This window comes from Anser anser (genome assembly GCF_964211835.1).
Source record: "Anser anser genome assembly, chromosome: 4".
Lineage (NCBI taxonomy): Eukaryota > Metazoa > Chordata > Aves > Anseriformes > Anatidae > Anser > Anser anser.
The window spans coordinates 66,021,208-66,041,801 of record NC_139724.1 but is presented as its reverse complement, the minus strand read 5'-3'; the positions used below and the strand labels follow the sequence as shown (position 1 = coordinate 66,041,801).

The window sequence follows — 20,594 nt, the reverse complement described above, 5'->3', positions numbered from 1 at the left end:
AAAATGATTTGTACCTTCTTATTTGTACCTTTATTCTATTTCAAATATTGGGATTATTTGAAAACTCTTTATATGGCAATGTTTTTCTCATCTGTCTGTAAATAAGCATTTTATGAATGAAGTGAAAAATGACTTCTGATGACATGGAATGATATGCCTTGTCTTATATTTTTCAGTTTGAAACATTTCTGTTTTACTATTACCAGGTCTCCCTTGGGACAAAAAAGCCAGGAGGTCTAGAAGATAGTTTCACTTTGTTTAGATGTATCCCAAGCTATCCTGCAGCAAGATGCCTTCCACCTTGCTCTGAGAGGTTAACTAATGATGAGACATGTAAGGAAAACAAAGATGAGGAATGCTTTTCTCTTTTGAAGGAACAAGCTATAAATCTACCAGCAAAGATGTTCCCTGTTTCTGTGGTTGAAGCTTTGATGAGAAACAAGCCCCGCCTTACCTTGTTAAAACTTGGAAGCTACCACATAGCAGCTGTCACAACGGTGAAGGAAGTGGGGAGTTTGGATTGCAGTGAGGCAAATACCACTCTTTGCTCTGATGGCCTCTGTGTTGTTGCAGAACAAGGTTTTTCTGAAAAAGCTTCTGTAGTTCTTCATGGAAACATGCCTTGCTTTGTGAATGACAATTTCACATCCTCTCTAGAAAAATACTCTTTGGAAAAACATCAGCAAAACAAACAAATTCTACCAAAAAGTAAACGTAAAAATAAAAGTCTGGATAAAGGTGTTAATGATATAAAGTATCACAAAAAAATCTTTAGAAGGAGAGTTAAAGGAGAAGAAATACAGACTGAGAAAGCCCAAGCACAACAGGTTACCTGTGATTTTGAGGAAAATTCTGAAATTTTAAATAAAACAGAGTTGATTAGACTGGGGAAGCAAGGAATGGACACCAAAGACAAACCAGGTAGCCCAGAAGTTTTCCACAATATATCTGTTGATTTTAAGGACTTACAGAATCATTTCAATAGTCTTGAACTAAAGAAGAAACAAGAAATCCTCTCAGAAACGTGCATCTCTGATGTGACCAGGGCATGCACTGGAGTAGATATAATGAAAATGGAGGAGAAAGGGGAGCAACCTCAGAAACCAACTCACCAAATAAACTCTTCTGGGAATATTGGACTGAAAGAAAATAAAGACCAGGCTGTGAAATTATATAAATCAAAAGAGAAGAATTTCTCGTGTCGAAATGTGGCTGCTGAAAACACGCAATATGCATATCCTCAGAAAAGTTTTTGGTCAGAGGAAGAGAGTTATCCACTAAAAATACTGTCTCCTATGCAAAAGAGGGCGGTGTGCTTAAGCAAACAATTCCTACCAAAAAGCAATTTTTATGCGTATTTCTGTCATCTGTCACCACTAGCAGCAGTTAATGAGCATAACGTGAAAATTTATACATTGAAAAAAGCAGTGGCTATGTGTTCTCAGAAGATATTTGTACTGATGCAAGAGAATGAATATTACTCAAAAAAGGTCTGTTTATTACAAGAGGAGAATGAGAGATATGTCCAGAAGGTTTGTGCACTGGAAGAGGAGATGAATGTATATTTTCAATACGCTTTAGAAGAAGTTAGCATTGCTTCTTTTCAAAATTTGCCTAATGAGAATGAAGTTGCTGGTGAATGTTATAACAACATATCAGAAGAAAACAGAATGAGCCCAGGAGCAATTTTTGCTGAAACCTTCTCTAAGAATCTCTCATATGTTGAAGATAAAAATAGGAATTCTGAAAAAGATTCATTGACAATTGAATCAAATCAATTTCCCAAGAGTGTTTTATCCCTTGATGGAAGGAAAATGAGGTATTTACAGCTGCTTTCTAACCTGAAAGAAGAAAGAAGTAGATGCTTCAGAGAAATAGCTAAATTATTACATGACAAGGAGAACTATGTAGCAAAATATAATGAATTAATTAAAGAGAGAGAGAGAAACTTGCAAAGAATATCTCTTTTAAAAGATGAAAAAGAAACTTTATTGAGAAGTTTGGCAGAAGTAAAATGTGAACAAGACAAGTACCAAGCCTTGGTTTCAGAACTTCAAGAGTGCAAAGCCAGTTGTTATCAAACTATTTCTGATTTACGGGAGGAAAAATGTGCACTAAAAAGAGCTATAGACAGGATCAAGGAAGAAACTGCGGAACAACTTAATGAATTTCAAAAAGCAAATGCAAACTTTATTTTAGAAAACAACAAATTAAAAGAATTAATGTCTTCTTTGGGTTTCAACTATGAAGATCTGATAAAAGAAAAATGCTTGGGAACAGAGGAAAAGGTAGTAAACCTAAAAGAAGAAAATAGAAGTCAACAACGTGATCTTAATCCAAAGAAAGTTGAAACATCATGCAGTGTAACTCAGACTGAAGAAGGAGGAGTAGACCCCTCCAGCTATTTCGCCAACAAAGAGGTAAGTAGTACCAATAAGGAATGTTATCAAGCAGGACCTTCTTAAAAAATGCCATTTGGAGGACAAAGATTAATTAACTTAGAAATATAGAAGGTTTTGTAAGCTGCCATGTCATGGAGATCTGAGGTGCTGCAGTTAACTTTGAAACAGAAGGCAAAATACCGGCAAAATACCAGAGAATTTTTTCTGAATGTTGTATTAGAGAATTTTAAAGTGCTATAGCAGGCTTCAAAAGTCAAAAATGATACTTGAGTGCATTGGCTCAGGGAACTTTTTATTTATTTGCTTGCAGGAGTGAAAACTTCTGGTAGAGGGATTTCCACAAATTTCTGTTGTAGTGGTACATGTTCACTTACTAACTTTTATTCTGATAGGGTCTATTTTAAATTGTTTTTATTCTTGTGCAACATGTGTAAAGACAAGATCTTTAATTATTCTCAGTTTCTCATCTGTATTTTTCCTCTGCAACCATGAATCTGACTCTGCAGTGTAATTCTATGGAGATTACGATGTTCTTCTAAAAGCAGAATTGTTACTTTATTTGAGAATGATCAACAGGGGAACATTTATCTCTAATATTTTGATTGTATGCAAATATTTGTACTAATTCAGATAAAATGAAAGTGTATGTTTTTAGTAAAAACGTGTACACCGTTGTGTATAGGTGAGAGGAGTCATGTCTTTCTGTTGTGTATTCAGGGCAGCACATTTGAAACCTACAGTGTGATGAAAGAGCAAGTGGAAAAGGCAAAAGAGGAACTAAAAATACAGCAAAAGGAATTGGAAAAATCAAAAAAAGAGGTAAGCTCCCACTATGATGTAATTCTGAGGAACAAATTTGTTTTATATTTTGTTTTCTTACATGGCTGTTCTTTCTACAAGTGTTTAATGCTTTTACAAAATGCGGAAGTCTCTGATCTGCAGAACCAAACTCTATCTCTGTGATCTTTCAGGTGAGTGATGAATTGCGCAGTTATTCATTGTTGGCTGGAATTTCAAGTGAAGGTGCATTCCTTCAGCGGACTTTGAGAAAAGCTGAGCGCTTAATAAAGACACACCAAACAAAAATATCTGCTGTAGCCACTTCTGGGCAGAGTGCTTCCTCCCCCTCACTAGAAATGAAGAACAGAAAGCAGCAGAAACACTGAGGATTACAGCAAACCTGAATTCAGACTAATTTTTGATTAATAGGCAAAATGACAAAAACTGATACAGTCAAGTGGTTTTTATACCTAGTGATAGTGCAAAGCATGCACACTGCCTCTTGTCTTGACATCTATGTAGGAAGCGCAAAGTCCAACACCACCTACGTGGAAATTCTTATTTGGATGGTCAGCTAATTCTGTGCCTGTGTACAGCAAATCTGAGGTTTTAATACCAACTGAGGAAGCTTTCTGTGTTGTGCCTTTCCTGACACGTTAGCTTTAACATTCCTGCTTTTATTGAACAATCTCCAGTGCTTGCTTATCTAAGCAGAATGTATTGCTTTATGTCAAGCTTGTATTTATGGAGCTGTTTCACATGGTAACAGGCATTGCTTAGACTGCCTGTGGAATAACACTGGCAATTACAAGTGTTACACTGAATATGTAAAAGAGCAGTAGGATTACACATGGTGGGTGTACAAAATGGATGTCCTTCGACAACCACTGTGTGACTTCCCTGATTTCAGATGAGGCAAATGAAATGAAGTGGTGAGTTGATGGCTGACTCCTGACCTTATAGTTTGCTGCAAATAGATCATTTCTTTTTCTTTTTTTTTTTTTAATTTTTAAAATCTGATTAACTTGAGTCCTTCTAATCATTTTGTGTATTACTGCAACTTCCTCAGTTTATTTAAAAGAATGTAAAGCCTTTGATTCAGAAGGGAGCAGAAATGATGCCTCATATGAGGAAGGGAGCTTGCTGTTAGGCAGCCAGATTATCTATTGAGTGTTTTTTGTTGTTGTTTTCTGAAATGACAGTCAATGTGTATAAGCAGGGAAAACGCATCTTAGAAGTAATACAAAGGTATAGGCTCACAGGTCTATAGGCTTCTTTCTTCCACCACAGTATTTTTCATTTATGACATTTTTCGGGATTTTTTTTTTACCCCTTGCTGATAAAATCTTACTTTCATTTTGCTCTGATGGCTTTCAAAGATATAATCTCTGAAACTGTAAGTACATTCACCACATTTTTTTAAGCATCATTCAGAGTCATCCAGGTAGCTTCAAATTTAGAAACCAACTTCAATTTTAATCTACTATACTGCATAACTCCAGTTAGATATATTTCTGTAGAACTAGATTTAAGATTTCTTACTCATTTATTGTTATAAGATGGTATATTATGGTATAATTCCATTTATTTAAACCAATTAACAACAATTTAAAACTTGTAACATGAAGATCAGACTCAAGTCCATGGTTGTAAGCCAGTATTGTGAAAAGGTATCACTGGTAGACTAACTGCACTCAGTAATTTTACTTTTTATTGTTTCCTGTTAGGCTCAGAAGTGGTACAGGGAACTTGGCTTTGCTGAAACAAGATATGAAGAAATCAAACCTCGTTTGATACAGGTTCTGTCCGAATTAGACCATCTTAAACAAGAAGCTGGGGACAAAATGCTTCAAAAGCAGCACTGCAAATTAATGGTACGTATGTAAATGGAATCAAGAAAAGCACATTCTTTTGGACAGGATGTTTTGGATGATGAGACACCTGTTAATGTTATTGGCAAGAAATGTGAAGCAAGTATAGAGCACCTAGAGCCAATGCAGATGTAAACTTTAAAGTGAGGAGATGTTATGCAAAGTGGATTTTCAGGTGACCTTAATGAAGCCACCCCAAGTTGAAGGTGTTTCCTTTGAGTGCTCTTTGCTTTTCCCGCTCTGCAGTTTGAGAATACTCCCATGTTTCTGGTATTGGGCCACTGCATCATTTTGCCTTACAGTGCAGAGAACTAGTTTTGGACAGGCAAAAAGAAGCTGTGATGCTGGACATTTTGTGGCGCAACTTCATTTGCAAGTGAGCAGGAGGTGTGGATTAATGGGGAATCAAAATCTAACTGATATAAGCAGCTCAACTGTGTATCCCCACAATCCAGGAAATCTATCACACGGGGGAGAAAAAAATTAATTGGAATGTATCTATAACACAGAAATTCTGTGTTTTTGCAGTTAATGAAAACTTTTGGAATTTTCAGGGGGTTCTGTGTCTTGATAAAGTCTTTATTCCCCCTCCTCCCCCCCCAAATAAACTGTTTTAATGAAATATTTTTAATTATTGAATAATCTCCTGGAAGCAGCTTTCAGAAAGACTTTTTAGATAGCCTCCAAAATATTTCTCTCCTTCTTGACAGGAGAACTGCAAAGATGAAATTTGAAACATACATCAGTTGAAAAGAAATCTTGTAATAACCTGCAATATTTGCAAATTTAGTTTGAACCTGTTAGATAGATATGGCTTCAGAAGAAAATAAAAACACATTCTGGAACATGTAAGGATTCTGGGCTCAGTTCAGTTGCCTAAATGTCCCTGTTTATCTCACTGAAATGCCTTAAGGCTTCCTGGCTGAGAGCATAGTTGGCCATCTGCAAGCCCTGTGTACTTTATTTTGGCTTTTACGCCTCACATGGCATGATGTTTAGGCAACTGAATTCTGATTGCTAATTGAAAATGAAACACAGACTTTTTATCTCAGTATTGTCATGTAACATAACTTAATAACATTTATTTCAAGCAAGAAGAATTGTTGGACAACAAACAGAAGTGTATCATGGGGTTTTGTTTAAGTTAATACTTAAGACTGGTGATCCTGTTCCTATTTTCAGTTGGTTGTCATACTATCCAAAAGTGCTTTTCATTCCTCAAAGATCAGTTAAAAAAATATGGTAAATCACAATAATCTTTGTTTTTTTCCTCTTCTGAACTTCCTTTTATGGAAGACATCTGTCTGTGATGCTTGAAAAAAGTGAGGATGTGAGCACTCTCAATCTAGAACCCAAGGCTGTACCTTGTGCCTTATGTTCTACAGCCTCTGTTGCCAGGGATTCTAGTTCTCAGCTAAGACTTCAAAAGACTGTTGTGATATTATACATCACAAATGAAAGCTGAGATAATATACCTCAAAATTACTTCTAAGGCTTCTTGTTTCAGTGGTGTTGCTAACAGGGAAAGTACCATTTAACATAAGAATATTTGGGTAAATTTTCTAGGATGTTGAGGTGGCTTTCTGAACTCTAGCATTGTAGTAGGAGTTCAGAGAAATCTGTGGGTGAGCAGCAAGAGAGCAGTGTACTATTTGCAGCTTTGAAAATGCATTTTGGATGAAATGTACACAGTAAATAAGGTGCCGTGTTTCCCCAGTGATCTCCCAACTCTTATCATGGCCTGTAGCCAAAAGGTCATATTTCCTCTAATTTTCAGTTTTGAAACAAGCGCAGCACATAGAGAAGGAATTTTTTTTTTTTTTAATGTTTAGGCATCAACTTTAAATGCTAGAGATCTTGTCAGATTTTGTAGAATGCAGTGTGTTAAATGCTAAGTTTTGGGTTTAGTTATCCTTCAGTTATTTCCCAGTTGCTGAGTCCTTCACCCTTTTGGAGCTTGACCAATGGTTCAATGGTTACTGTTAACTGGGACACCTGACAGTGATCAGAAATAAATCTTGTATGCCTCATTTGTGCTTTGAAACTACAGAAATCTTCTAGCAGGCCAGCAAAGTGCAAAAGGAAAGAGGCAACCCTTGCCTGTCTTTAACCTTCAAGAAAATTATTTTTTCCACCTCTTTTCTATTAAGCATCTTCAGTCAGGGAGTGCTTCCATTTCTCATTTAAAGTGCTTTTGTTTTGTGTGTGTGTGTAGGAGAGCAGATGAGGAAAATACCATCTTAGACTCAGACTCATTCTTAGGCTTTTGTCAGTGCAACCCTGGTTTAATCAATCTTGATGTGTCCAACACTTGCTTTTGTTCTTTTCTCTTAACACAAGAGGGAGCCAACAATTTTGATACAAAGCATGCACGAATTATTAGAATGCAGCCAGAATGACATGATCTATCAATACAGTTTGCTGTTTTCTGTGAAAGGGTACTTTTAATATATTCTAGTCACCAAGGTGTTCAAGTTCAAAAGATGGTCAGAAAGCCATGGAGAATTACACTGTGCTGCTATGGCTGAACACTAGCTCTTCTCTCAGCTGTTTCAGTGTTAATACCCATGAAAATCAAACCATCTTCTTGCACATTTTCTCAGAAGATTACGTGGTTTTATGGTAGGTCTGACTAGGATATTTAGCTTAATCAACAAAATGCTTGATCTCTTTAGAATTGCATGTATAACGTTACAGGAAAGCTTGAACAGCTGTGTGTATCAACTCAGTATTTATAAAATGTAAATTCACAACAGCATTAAGATTTTTTCACAAGACTTTCTTCACTCTTCCTTCCCTTTTTCTCATTCTTAGACTGTACATGTGAATATTTAGCCCGATAGTATCACTTCTAGGAGCTGACATTATGATGCTGGCCGTAAATCTAAAACTCTCACTAATCCTTTCAATGTAAGAGCATGAAACAACCAAAAAAAAAAAAGGGGGGGGGGGAAGGAGGAGCTTCTGAATTTAATTGCTCCTTCCCCAGTGGTACACTTATTCTGTACCACTATTATTGCACTTCAATGTAATTAATATTTTTTAGTATTTTTAATATTTGTACTTAAAATTAGATTAGTTTTATTAATAATCTTCAATAACAAAAATATAACTGCAAGCATGCAATTTGCTTTCTGAGATAAACACATGGAAAACCAAGGGGCATATTATATAGAAGTTAGAGCAGGAGACGGGGGACTTTTGAATTCTATTCTTACTCACTCTGTGACCTTAGGTTAGTCACTTAATCTGCCTGTGCCCCAGTTTCCCCAAGTATGAAATGATTATAATTCAGTACTTACCTTGAAGGAACTTTGTGGAATCCCAGTCCGACACCTACTCTCAGAGGGGATCAAGAACTCCTTGCTCATAAACAGTTTTAAGATTAGTGCAAGATATGCTACAGTGTTTATGAAGGTTTGAAGTCAGACATTTCATATTAGGTTTAAAATGAGTTACAAGGTAGGTATGTTGCTTTAAAACTTGATTGAGAACATTTTTATTATTTTCTACATCTAATTTGAAAATCTATGTACTTGTTCTCTAGCCTGTGTACAATGTGAAAGATGCCCAGGAAATAGAGGAGAATAAAATAGCCAATAAGAGATTACAGCAGCAAGTGCTGACCTTGAAAGCCCAGCTCAGGGACCAGGCTGCGTTACAAAATCAGTTTCACGGCTTGCAAAATGAAGTGGAACTCCTTCAGACTCGGCTATGTGAAAAGGTACAGGAAAGCTGTTGTCTGTGTGCTTGAAAGGGCGGACTGATGTGAGCTTAGACTTCAGATTTTGCCTCGTCTCAAAAGAGAAAACCAAAATAGCAATCTTTCCTGGGAATGGGTCTGTGGATAATTAAATGGTTTACAGACATGTAAAAGTAACCCTTACTTCACAGAAATAGGGAAAAGATATAAACTGTCTGGGTGGTCAACATTATGAGAAGATGATAGTACATAATAAAAGTTGCCACCAGTCTCTGCTATAATCCCCATAGCATAATGAATGCTAAGTAGTGCTGATTTTTTTTTACAGAGCCACCTTCCTGGCTTAAATTGTCAGGATTTTTAACATTCCCAGCTCTCTTGTTGCACTGTATCAGATCAGGAGATAAAGTGAGCTAGGGGTAGAATTTTAATAGTTTTTGTAGCTTTTTTTTTAAGACCCAGCTCTTAGGGTTACACACTATGAATTTCATTAACTCGTTTTCAGTTTTGGTGTGTGTTGTAGTGTTTATTTGTTTATTTTACTGGCATGGTTATTTTCATGAGAGCCTCCATATACATGCAAGTATGCTTACACAAGCAGTTTTTACACATGTGCATTGTATTTCACGTGGCAAACCAGGGCAGGTACTCCCATTAACATTTGTAGAGCTGCCACCTTAAAGTCAAACTGCTCTCAGTGTGACTGCAACAGCTGAGCTCATAGGTGGAAATGAATTTCTATTAAGGCTTTGTTTCCTTAGATTTTATTTTCCATTTCTTTGGAACTAATTTTTTAAAAGAGATGATTGCTACGATATGAGCCAAATTGGAATTGCCCATTGTGCTCTGAAACAGCTAGCAAATGGCATTTTCTCAATAGCACACTACACAATGAACAGAACATTCTTCTCCCCTCTCTTTTCTCTGAAATATAGGAGACAGAGAATTTTATTCTTCCTGCAGAGTGCCAGCTTCATCGTCCTTCCTCCACAATAAATCCACTGCCTTGTCATGTGCTGTGATTTACTTTAACCAACCCTCTGTGGAGGCCTAGTGGCTTCTCTCAGGAGTTGATTAGGCTGCCTCTTAACAGAGTAGTGCTGGTAAAATGAATTTGCTTTATAGTGTCTGCTGCCTGCATTGATGGATGTTGCATATGAGATGGTAGGTGAGCAAAGGGTGAGACGTGCTATCCACGTAAATGGGCAGCTCTTAACTGTCCTATAGGATCAACAAAGCGTTTTGTTCTGTGCCTCATCAAAAATTTAATGTTACCAGTGAAGGGACCTACTGCCAGCTTTTTCTTTGTTCCCTCAGAGCTAGTGCAATGTAAAGACATGTCTCTTCTGTCCTGCATACTATGTTCCTTCCCAAGCCTGCGTTTTTTTGGCAGAGGACCATGTGACCTCTTTCAGCATAACTGAGTTCTTATAAAGGGAGTCTTCTGTCTTCTTTTTTTTTTTTTTTTTTTTGGATGCGTGTGATATATTTACTGCAGGCTTTATAGAAATACAAATTCTCAAGCAAAATGAATGCAAAGGAATCTGTACTTTATTGCCAAATAATACTGTATTGATTTATAATAGAAATAGATTTGACCTGGCAGAACACTACATTTCTGCATAATCAGAAAGCAGGTTTCCCATGAATAATAAACATTTTACTTATAAGATACAGACCAGGTCATCTGGCTCATCTCATCGTAGTGGAAATGTATCAATCGTGTCGAGTAGAAAGTTGTTGATGTTCACATTTCCAAACCTGCCATGGAATGCACATACAGAAAATCCTCCTGTGTTTCTTGCATTCTACAAGATAATTTAAACAAGAAAAGGGAAAACTTTTCCCCAAAAGAGTATTTTGGAGGATTCACAGTCCAAATGGGAGTATTAATGCATAATGAATGATACCAAGCCTTTAATGTGATTCTGCTGTGATGAAATAACCCCAGTGATATGGGGCTACATCTAAAAAGCATCCAAAAGCACTTGGTAATACGTAAGCCCAACATCAGTGCTAGGGCAATGTTTCAGTGCCAGGGCTTATCGATGTACAAACAACTTACTCTGCTTCATGGTGTTTGTGATGCAGGGTCACATAGCTACGTGAAGTGTATGCCTTGAAAGTCAGGTCTAAAACAAACATCAACAAATTTCTGCAATATTTTAAAGTTACCTTTGAATAAGTTAATAAATCATGTTTTTCAACTTTTCAGACAAAAGAACTTCAGAAGAGAAAGTCTGATGTGAAGCTGACGCTAGCTCCTCTGAAGGTAGTGTGTGTTCCTTGAGACTGAAGCAGGGCCTCTGCAAAGGGATATCCCTGTGTTTACAGGCTTGTTTTATTTTTCAGTGTATCGTAGCCATTCTCTGTGTGTGTGCCTGCCTTTGCAGATGCTTCCGGCTTAGCTGCTTGCTCTTGAGCTTTTAGGCAAGGGTTGCTTGACATTATTGCTAAGGGTACTGTTCAGTTTGGGAAAGTGGGTCTTCACAGATGGAAAAGTGAACACTTCTGTCCAGTTTATGTGTGTGTGCCCCTCTGCTGCAGGGTGCAGAAGCACTTAGATGGCCTAGAAGCATAGGGCTGCCATGTACAGCTTTGGGTCACAATGTGTGGAATTCCATCAAACACAAAATGCAATACTGAGGTCTCAGCAGGGAGTGAGATCAATGTGTATGTGTTCATACTGCATAGGCTAAGTTGGCTTGCCTCACACGAAAATGCCAGGAAAGGAACAGCTTCATTACCAGGATGCACAGTGAATTTCACCAGCGAGGATTTAAGAACTCCACATTTGATGAAGAGGTGAAACGCCTGGTGAACGACATGGCCCTGGCAGAGTACGCAGCCACTTTTGCACCAATGTGTAATCAAGAGGTTAGTGTTTGTATGTCCTTGTAGGATCCTCTGGTTTCAGCTTCTGTATTAAGTCAGCGATTTTTTTATAGTGTTCAGTGAGACTCAGTGTATAGTTATAAAATATATCTGGGCACCTAATATAAATATTGCTTCAGGCAAGTCAGTGGAGTTGGCTGTTTTACTGCAGTTTTGGTTGGGGTTTAATTCTTCTGGAGCTTATCGCCAAGTATGTTTGTGCACATTGCAAAAACACTTACCTAATACTTAGACAAAATACGGGGCCTAGTGGATAATGCAGCATATATGATACAATTTGACTTTAAATAAATTTTCTGCATTTTCTTCCTGCACAATGCTTCATCCCAGATTTCTGAAGGAATCAAAAGAAAAAGAAATAGCAGTGTGGTTGTGGGATGGGACTGGAATTTGTATCTGGCTATGTCTCCTTTGAGTATGTCAAGTCTGGTCCCCCTCCTGTCTTGCCCAAGCTCACACTGAGAATGAATGTTCTGTGTGTCAGGAATTAATAACTCATCTGTCAGAAAGGGAGATAATACTTCACTGCCTTCAGACGTTTTCTCAGACATTGCTGTGATGAATGAGCATAGTGTAAAGCTTCCCAATAAACAAAATATCAAAATACTGTGTGCATTCACACTGTCTTCCTGAATGTCCAATTATCACAAAATATAACAACTTTACCAAGACAGAATTAGACTAAATCTAAATCCTGATGGCCAATGAGTTCATCTGGGATGTAGGAGCACCAGATACGATTCACTGCTCCAAAAGACATTTACCTGTTCACTGGGTGGATCAGAAATCCCTCTCCATAGTGCGCAGCACTCTAGTGGCCAGAGGTCCCACCTGGGCTCAGGGAGGTGGGGATTCATGCCTGGTTTCTGGAGCATGCACACAACAGGCTGGCTCTTGCTGGCACCATGATGCTGCACTTCAGACTATCCTGGGTCCAGCTGCTTCAGCTGGCTGTGGTAAGGAATTCCATGTGTAATAGGAGAAACCCTTCCTGCCAAGGCAGATCTGCATGTTCTCATGAAAAATTTAGATTTCTGTGAATTCAGTTGTCCAATGGAAAACATTTTAGTAAGAAAATTTCCAAGTGGCACTGCTGCTAGTTTAATAAGTAGTGGTTGTAATCACAAAGAAGAGAGAATGTTTCATATTCATGTGATACATTCCTTTGGTTTTCAAAATCTTGCACTGAATTCTGCCAACATATTGTAAACTGAATTGACCTTTCATCTTTGAGAATTACTTTTTGCATTTCAACTCGTATTCTTGCTGAAATTCACATCTAAGATTCCCAGCTTTTACTGACGTAAAACTCCTTTGAAAGCTCATTCCCTTCCTTCCCCTGAGATTTTTACTTCTAAATCATTCCTAACATTTGAATGCTTCTAGAGAAAACTTGGTGGACAGATGCATTTTTTTCCTTCTTAAAATAAAAATTTCCAATTGGCTTTATTCATTTCTACATCCAGTGACAAACAGAAGTCTGTTGCACATTGGCAGCAGACTTGCCTTTTTTAGCTTGCTGAAGAATTTCATCTGAATGTATGCAGTGATGCATGGAGGTCTGATCCAGAGCCCTTTGAACAGAAGGGGACTCTGCATTCAATTCAGTGCCTGGTCTTGTGTAGGGCAGTAAAAAATTCTGTGCTGGGTTCTCAGAAAAAATGTATTTTAAAATTATTTTCAGAACTCTTCACCCCCTCCCCGCTGTGTTGGAATTACATGTAGGTGGAACAGATTTGCCCTAACTGTGCTAGAAAGCTCTAACTTCAGTGGAAGGCTTATGGGCATCCACAAGTTACTCACGTTTTAAAAAAAAAACACTAACCTAGTTCTTTTCTTATTCGGGGCACAACAGATGATCGGGTATTCCCTACTGTTTTCCAGAAGTATTTTCTTCCTAATACCCATCCCAATTAAAATAGTAAAACACTAAGGCAGTGTGATGCAAAACCAATCATCATCGGAGCTGTGCTTCACTGTCAGTGTTGGAAACTGTATTCTCAGACCCTGTAAATCACTGTTGTCCCAATGGCTCAATCTTGCTGATTTACACTAACTGAATATTTCAAATCAGTTTGGTTCAGCAGAGCAGCACTCATGTTGAGTTTTGTTGTTCTTGGTTATTGTCACTGCTCAATGTTGCATTCAAATGTTTTTGAGCGAGAATTAAAATGTTCTTGAATCATGTAGTGTTCCTTATATTGGTCCAGCAGTATACTTTTTGCTGACACCAGATATACATTGGAGTAATCTGTTTAGGAAGGAAATACAATTTTCCTTCTCTTAATATACTTTTCAAGTCCCTGTAAAGAGTAGATTTTGAATGACTTTTTCTCACTATAAAACTGTAAACCATGAAATCCCTTCATTTGTCATTTAGTTTAATTTAGTAATTTAGTGTAATCAGTTTAATTTTATTTTAGTTCATCATAATAAACATACAAGATTACACTGAAGGTTTTATTTCAGTTCTTTTTCATGCAGATGAACACCTACATAAGTCTAGTGAAAGTGATGATTTTGTGCAGGATGATGAAGAAAAGGTTCATCGTTCCTGTCACTTGGTTTTGAAAAAAATAAGCTCTTGGGAAGCCATAGGAATTACAATCTATGTCTAATATGGACTTGAAACTTTAGGAGTCATGAAGAAGTTAACTAGATTTCTAGACTTTGAGATATACTCTCCTTTTAAAAGACCCAAATTGAGAAACCATTTGAACACTTTGTAGTGGACTGGTAATAAATTTTGACAACCGAAATAATTAAAATTTAGTCTTATTTTGTGTTTGGAAAATAAAAAAACATGTGTTTAAAGAGTGGATGCACCCCAGGAACAAGGGCAGCCTCCAACAGGTGTACATGGCACTCAGCACGGTGCCATGGCTGGTGTTCATGGGCCCAACGTCAGACACAAAACATGTGGCCAATCTCTGTTTCAGTCCTTTGGTTAGCTCCCATTTCTCACATCTGAGAGGCAATTTGTGGATAGAATGTAAGAAACACTTTTGTAATCTTTTAAATGCTGATTATTATTTTTTTTTTTCAGTTGGAAGAGACCTGTTCTCATCTTTGTTTTCTTGTTGTTATAGGATTAATTTATGGACATTATTAACAGTTATTGTTTCTCTGCAGTTTCCAATGAAAACTACACAGGGCTTTTCATCAGCTTATGATAAATATGCATGCTCACTGGACAGCTGACAAAAAGGACTGGGAATGGGCTTTGCAACAGCTGGTTTACTTAGATTGGTAACAGTGGGAAGGAAGAGAAGATGCTTCGGATAACTAATAGGAAATGTGGAACTTCCATTCCAAAAAGAGGAGCTTTCATTTTTTTCTGAAATTAGGTGTCTACTTGTGGTTTATGAAATAGGCTTTACCCACTCTGACTAGCTTGAATATGAGGCTGTGTCCATGCTGCTTTTGATATATTGCAGAACCACAAAGAGGAGCAAGAGAGCTTGACTCACCCTTCACATGAGCTCATCCCAGCCTGTGCAGCTGTGCAGTATTTTTAGGCTTTTTCTGTCTTTTCAGGGTGCACATGGAGAAACAGGAGTATGTTCAATTTTTTCCTGCAGATGTCTGAGCCAGTCAGTCCTGGTTTTATGTCAACAGTCTCTGTCCAGATGACTGATGGCTGTAATGGATAATGCTGCTGTACTCATTCACTTCCATTTCTCTTGCACTGGAAGCCTTTGACTTGATGATGTATTTTTTATATTCTTCCAATAGTGGATATGAAACCATTGTGGCTGTTTCTCAGATCTGAGAGGGAATTTGTGCAAGGAATGTAAGGATAAATGGTAGTGCTTTTTATTGCTTTTCATGGAGTCATCTTAAACCTCATGTATGGAAAGCTCCAAGTAGAGAATGTGTCCAGTGGAGTGAAGTATTTGTTTTACAGAATAAGGAATAAATGTGCAGAACAGTGTAGCTTTATTGTCTTTGCATCAAAGTAGAACAATGCTTTTTTTTTTTCTTTCTTTCTTTTTTCTCTCTGGACATTTCTTTGCAAGAAAGCACTTACTGCTTTCCTGTGAATCATATTTGAAGGAAACAGGCCTGAAATAACATTCTGTCATCGTAAAACGATTTGTGTGTTGCTGTTAAGATCAGAAGCTTTTCTGACACTGAGGATGAGATACATTTCATGTCTGATATCTGTACTTCAGACAGTTACATCTGTGGTAGTTTCTCTTCTTCTTTCATGGTTAGTAAAGAGGTACTGACAAGGAGTTACCCTGCTCATTTTAGGTATCTGCTTTAGATAACTTGAGTCTAAGAAGTGGCTTTCTCTCCATTGTAACAGGGGTCAGCAAGAGATGTACTTTAGTCAGGTGAGTCCCACTCTTAGAGTAGAATAACAGTTTAACTCTGGGGTTTCAGTCTTTTGGGGACAGTGCTGATCAAGACCAAGGGACCTTTCCAGACAAAGTTTTTCACAGGAAGAGGCTTCTTTTTCTAACATTACAGAGAATGTGACCTGAATCAATTGGAATTCCAAGGAGATGGAAGAACAAAGCTGGTGGTTGTTATTTAGTCATTTTTTCAAAAGAACAGTAAAATTCATTGTGAGATATGTTGGTTTTGACCTTCAGGAAAAAAATTATTAAAAATACTGAAGAGTATAAAATATGGATTAAAAACACTTAAGGGCAGCCTGTCCTTTCCAGAGAAATAACCGATAAAGCAGTTCAACTATTATGTAAATTAATGTTCTGAGAGAGGGACTCTCAAGAATTTTTAGTAGCTGAGGAGTTAGTACATACTCAAGTCTAGTGCCATTTAAAAGTAAAATTGGATTTGTCTGACAAAGATTTAGACCTGTTTTCTGACTGCATACATAAAAGAGATATTCTAGCAATGGGTTTTGCTGTAATACATAGGAAACGATGGGAGTTTGTCTAGAACAGTAAATGCGAGGAGACTAATAGCCGTGATTAAAAAGAAATAAAATAACTTTGAAAATGAACCTTCCTCATAAATACCAGAATTTATATTAAGTTAAAATATTCAATTAAAATTATCCAGAGGAATTAAAACTTTTTATTCTTATCTATGAAAGCATTATCTTTTCATTTTGGTAATAGGGGGAAGGGTAGTATTTTTTGGTTTTAATATTCATCCTTTCAAGAACTTGAAGGGTAAACTTGCACGCTGCCAAGTTTGGTGGAATATCACAATACTGTCATTTCTACCTAGGTGGGGGAATTTGTGGAAACTTTACAGGAACGTAAAAACAAACATCAAAGGAAAATAGAACTAATACTGTAAAAAGGTAAAGTGTGATAATTAGGTAATGGATGAAATGCACATTGAGACAAAATGCAGGAATTTTTGTGTTCATGAATAAAAATATACTCAGCTCTGGTGAGGCCGCACCTCGAGTACCATGTTCAGCTTTGGGCCCCTCACTACAAGGAGGACATTGAGGCCTTGGAACGTGTCTGGAGAAGGGCTACAAAACTGGTGAAGGGCTTGGAACACGAGTCCTATGAGGAACAGCTGAGGGAACGGGGGTTGTTTCGTCTGCAGAAAAGGAGGCTCAGGGGAGACCTTACTGCTCTCTACAACTGCCTAAAAGGAAGGTGTGGGGAGCTGGGGGTTGGCCTTTTCTCGCAGATAACTAGTGATACGACTAGAGGGAATGGCCTCAAGCTGCAACAGGAGACGTTCGGGTTGGAAATTAGGAGACATTTCTTCTCAGAATGAGCAATCAGGCATTGGAACAGGTTGCCCAGGGAGGTGGTAGAGTCACCATCCCTGGGGGTGTTTAAGGAAAGGTTGGACGTGGTGCTTAGGGACATGGTTTAGTGGGAGATACTGGTGGTAGGATGATGGTTGAACCAGATGATCTTGAAGGTCTTTTCCAACCTTAACGATTCTATTGAAAATGCTGGGCCGCATCTATAGTGCTATAGAAAATCTGACTTTTAGTGTTTCACAAAGTCTTATGAAATGCTGAAGAAGTGTGTTTTGGGAAGAATCATACCAGCTTTCATATATAGCCCAAACCACTCACCAGTGTTTGCATTAACTCACATCTCTGCTGAGCTTTGCTGTATCGGCAGCAGCAGAATTGAGTAATCCTGGAACTCAAAAAAGTTGGTGGGTTGAATAGTTGAAGGAAATAAAAGAAAAGACCCTTTGATGACTTTTTTTTTTTTTTTCCCTAGCAATATCTACCAGTATCCCAGCTTTGATTTGGTGCTGTTTTTTTCCTGGTAGCTTTGCCAGCAATCCTGCCTACCGAGGAGGACAGTGATTTGCCTTTGCACGGGTCATTGAACTCCAGAACTTGTGCTGCTCCTGCTGATTCTCATCTATCACTAGGGATGTCTCTAACTGTGCTTCCTGCAGTGAGGAAATTCTCATCAAATAATTTTAGATCCAATCTCTTCATGCCTCAGAACATTTCAGGGCTGCCCTTTGTAACCCCTCCATTGCTTTCAGCCAGGCAGCATTTTTTTGTGAGTGCTGGAGACAGTCACTGTTTTCATAACCTTGGTTAGAAACCAGGGACTTCGGAAGCTGCCTTTGGCTTCAGTGTTTATAAGCAACCATCCAAATGTACAGCTTTTGCTTTCCAACTTATCTATGGCTGTGGTGCTAGGATATGATTGGGTATTCATACCACCTTATCTAAATAAACACTATCCAGATCACAGACGCCCTCTGTTATCAGCATGGAGAAAGCAAGTCCCCTAGGGAGGAGCACCCATCTAAATTATGTGCCCAAAGTTGTTCCATATGAGTGCTCCTTCAGCTCCCGGATGTCACTGTCTTGTTCCCTGCTCGGCCTGAAGTAAATGAGCCAGGTGGTAGCCACCACCAAGGAGCAGTCAGTGTCTCAGCTGGCCGAACATGTTTGAGTTGGGTATTTTAATGGGACCAATGGCCAGAATTCAGCAGTATTGTCTCCCACCTCTCATGATGGGGAGCCAAGAACAGAAGGAGGAATGGGATCAAAGTCAGTGTCCATCACTTTTGTTTATCATTCACATTCTATCACATCTTGGGGATGTGATATCCTGGGGATATTATTATTATCCTGGTGTATTATCCTGGGGAAAGGTCTTTCCTGCAACAGTGGTGGAGACAGACAGGCATGTCCCACCCTCCTGACCCTATGGGCTGACTCTCAGCATGTTGGTGTATTTAAGAATTATGAGATTCATACTCCAAGACCAACAGCTTTGAGGGTTTCTTTGCAAGCAGGAGACAAGAGCGATGACCTTTCTCAGGTGAGGCTAGGTTGTACCCTGCAGGGATTCAGGCTCTAAGGCTACGGACAGTACAGCACAATTGATGTCTGTGTGCTCTCTCCCTGGCCTTGGAGCTGCTCTTGAAGTGCTTGCACGTTTCTCAGAAAGCTCCATGGTGATCACTACTGCAAGATGGTGAAACTTCTTTCCTCAGCAATGACAACAGTTCACACACCATACATAGTCCTTTAAGCTGTCATAGCATTTTAGTTTGGTGGATCAGCTTCTCAATAAATGCTCATCTTTTTTGGGGGGTACTCACATCAGAGTAATCTTACAACACTACAACGTTTCAGAACCCTTTGTGTTTTTTTTTTCCGTGGACACAAGTGATGTAGCTAATGCTCATTAAAGATATACAGAGGAAAAACAAAGCATTGTTTTAAGTAAAATGTGTTTTATCTTAAATAACAATTTCTGATCTGGGATATTTATAGTATTTTCATTTCTGAAGCTTTTGCAAGAGGACTAATTACAATGAGGTGATCACTTCATTGTGTAAGCAGATGTTTTAATTTTGGAATTAATTAAAACAACAACAAAAGGCTGAAAAATTTGCTAACGATCTTAAATTCATTGTGCAACTGCAAGAAAAAAATGTAGCATTAATCCTGTTGCTTTAATAAATTTGTATTTGGATGATGAAATGCTACTGCCCTGTGTTAGTCATTTATTTTCAGTGAGATCTTCCTGTTTCCAACTATTATAAGAATGTGCATAATTAAACAAGCTGCATTTCTCTCTAAATGTAGCTTCAGTTCAGTGAAAAGGATATTCAGGAGGGATAATCTGAAAGCTTTGTTGTGGTGTTAGTCAATCTGGTCATGCAATGAAATCAATTCAATTAGGAAAATTTTAATTCAGAATATGGGAGTCTGTGGAAGAGTTTTTGCAGTTGAACTAATATACTCTAAAAATCCATTATGCTTAACTGTCTTGAGCATTCTTAGGTAGACAAACCTGAATTTGTTGTGGAATGAGAGAATATGCAAAAGAAATGCAAATTTTGAGATTCTTCAAGAGGAAACATGCAATCATGCAATCAAAAAACTAGCTTATTCGTTTATTTATTTTTAATAGTTTCTCTTAATATCTATATGCAAATTTGGAATTTTTAGTTCCTGGAGAAAAATTGAGAAATGTAGGATTCCATTTTAAAAGGACACAAGAATGTTTCGTAGTTAAAATAATTGGTAAACTGACTTTTTTTTTTTATTTCAGTAAATATAACTTCTTTACATTTAATTTCTATGAATGTTTACTGTGACGAATTAATCTAAGCAGATTCTACTAATTCAAAATACACAGTGTTGGGAAACTTCATCTACTATGAATTTCCAAAAATGGTACTTTTTCTTGCAGCTGCTGCCTTCTTCCACAGACATTTCGGAGGCTAGTGGACAGTCAGAGGATCACGAGACGTATGTCAGAGTGAACGGGATGACAGGGTCAAAACCTGCAAACTCTCTACGAGAGGTGGATGGCATCCGCAGTTCTCACATCACTCCAAACGTGTATGCCAGTTCTCCTATAAAATTAAGAAGTCCAGAGAAGATCATAGCCTTGCATCGGGAACTAAGACAAAACCATTGCAAAAATTGCCAGGTCAGTAAAATTTTTTTCATCATTTTTAGTTTATTGAAATCTACTTTTCTTGGCAGTCCTTTTTCAGATC

The 20,594-nt window shown here is 37.9% G+C and overlaps 1 protein-coding gene across 1 annotated transcript in view; it reads left to right on the top strand.

Moving 5' to 3' along the window:
* Positions 1–20,594, top strand: part of LOC310898862 (uncharacterized protein C4orf50 homolog) — an 82,170-nt gene that overhangs the window by 11,923 nt on the left and 49,653 nt on the right. The window contains 7 exon segments of the mRNA XM_083834454.1: positions 207–2,420; positions 3,120–3,221; positions 4,910–5,056; positions 8,601–8,777; positions 10,972–11,028; positions 11,451–11,633; positions 20,282–20,524. Coding sequence (XP_083690580.1) covers positions 207–2,420; positions 3,120–3,221; positions 4,910–5,056; positions 8,601–8,777; positions 10,972–11,028; positions 11,451–11,633; positions 20,282–20,524 — 3,123 coding nt within the window.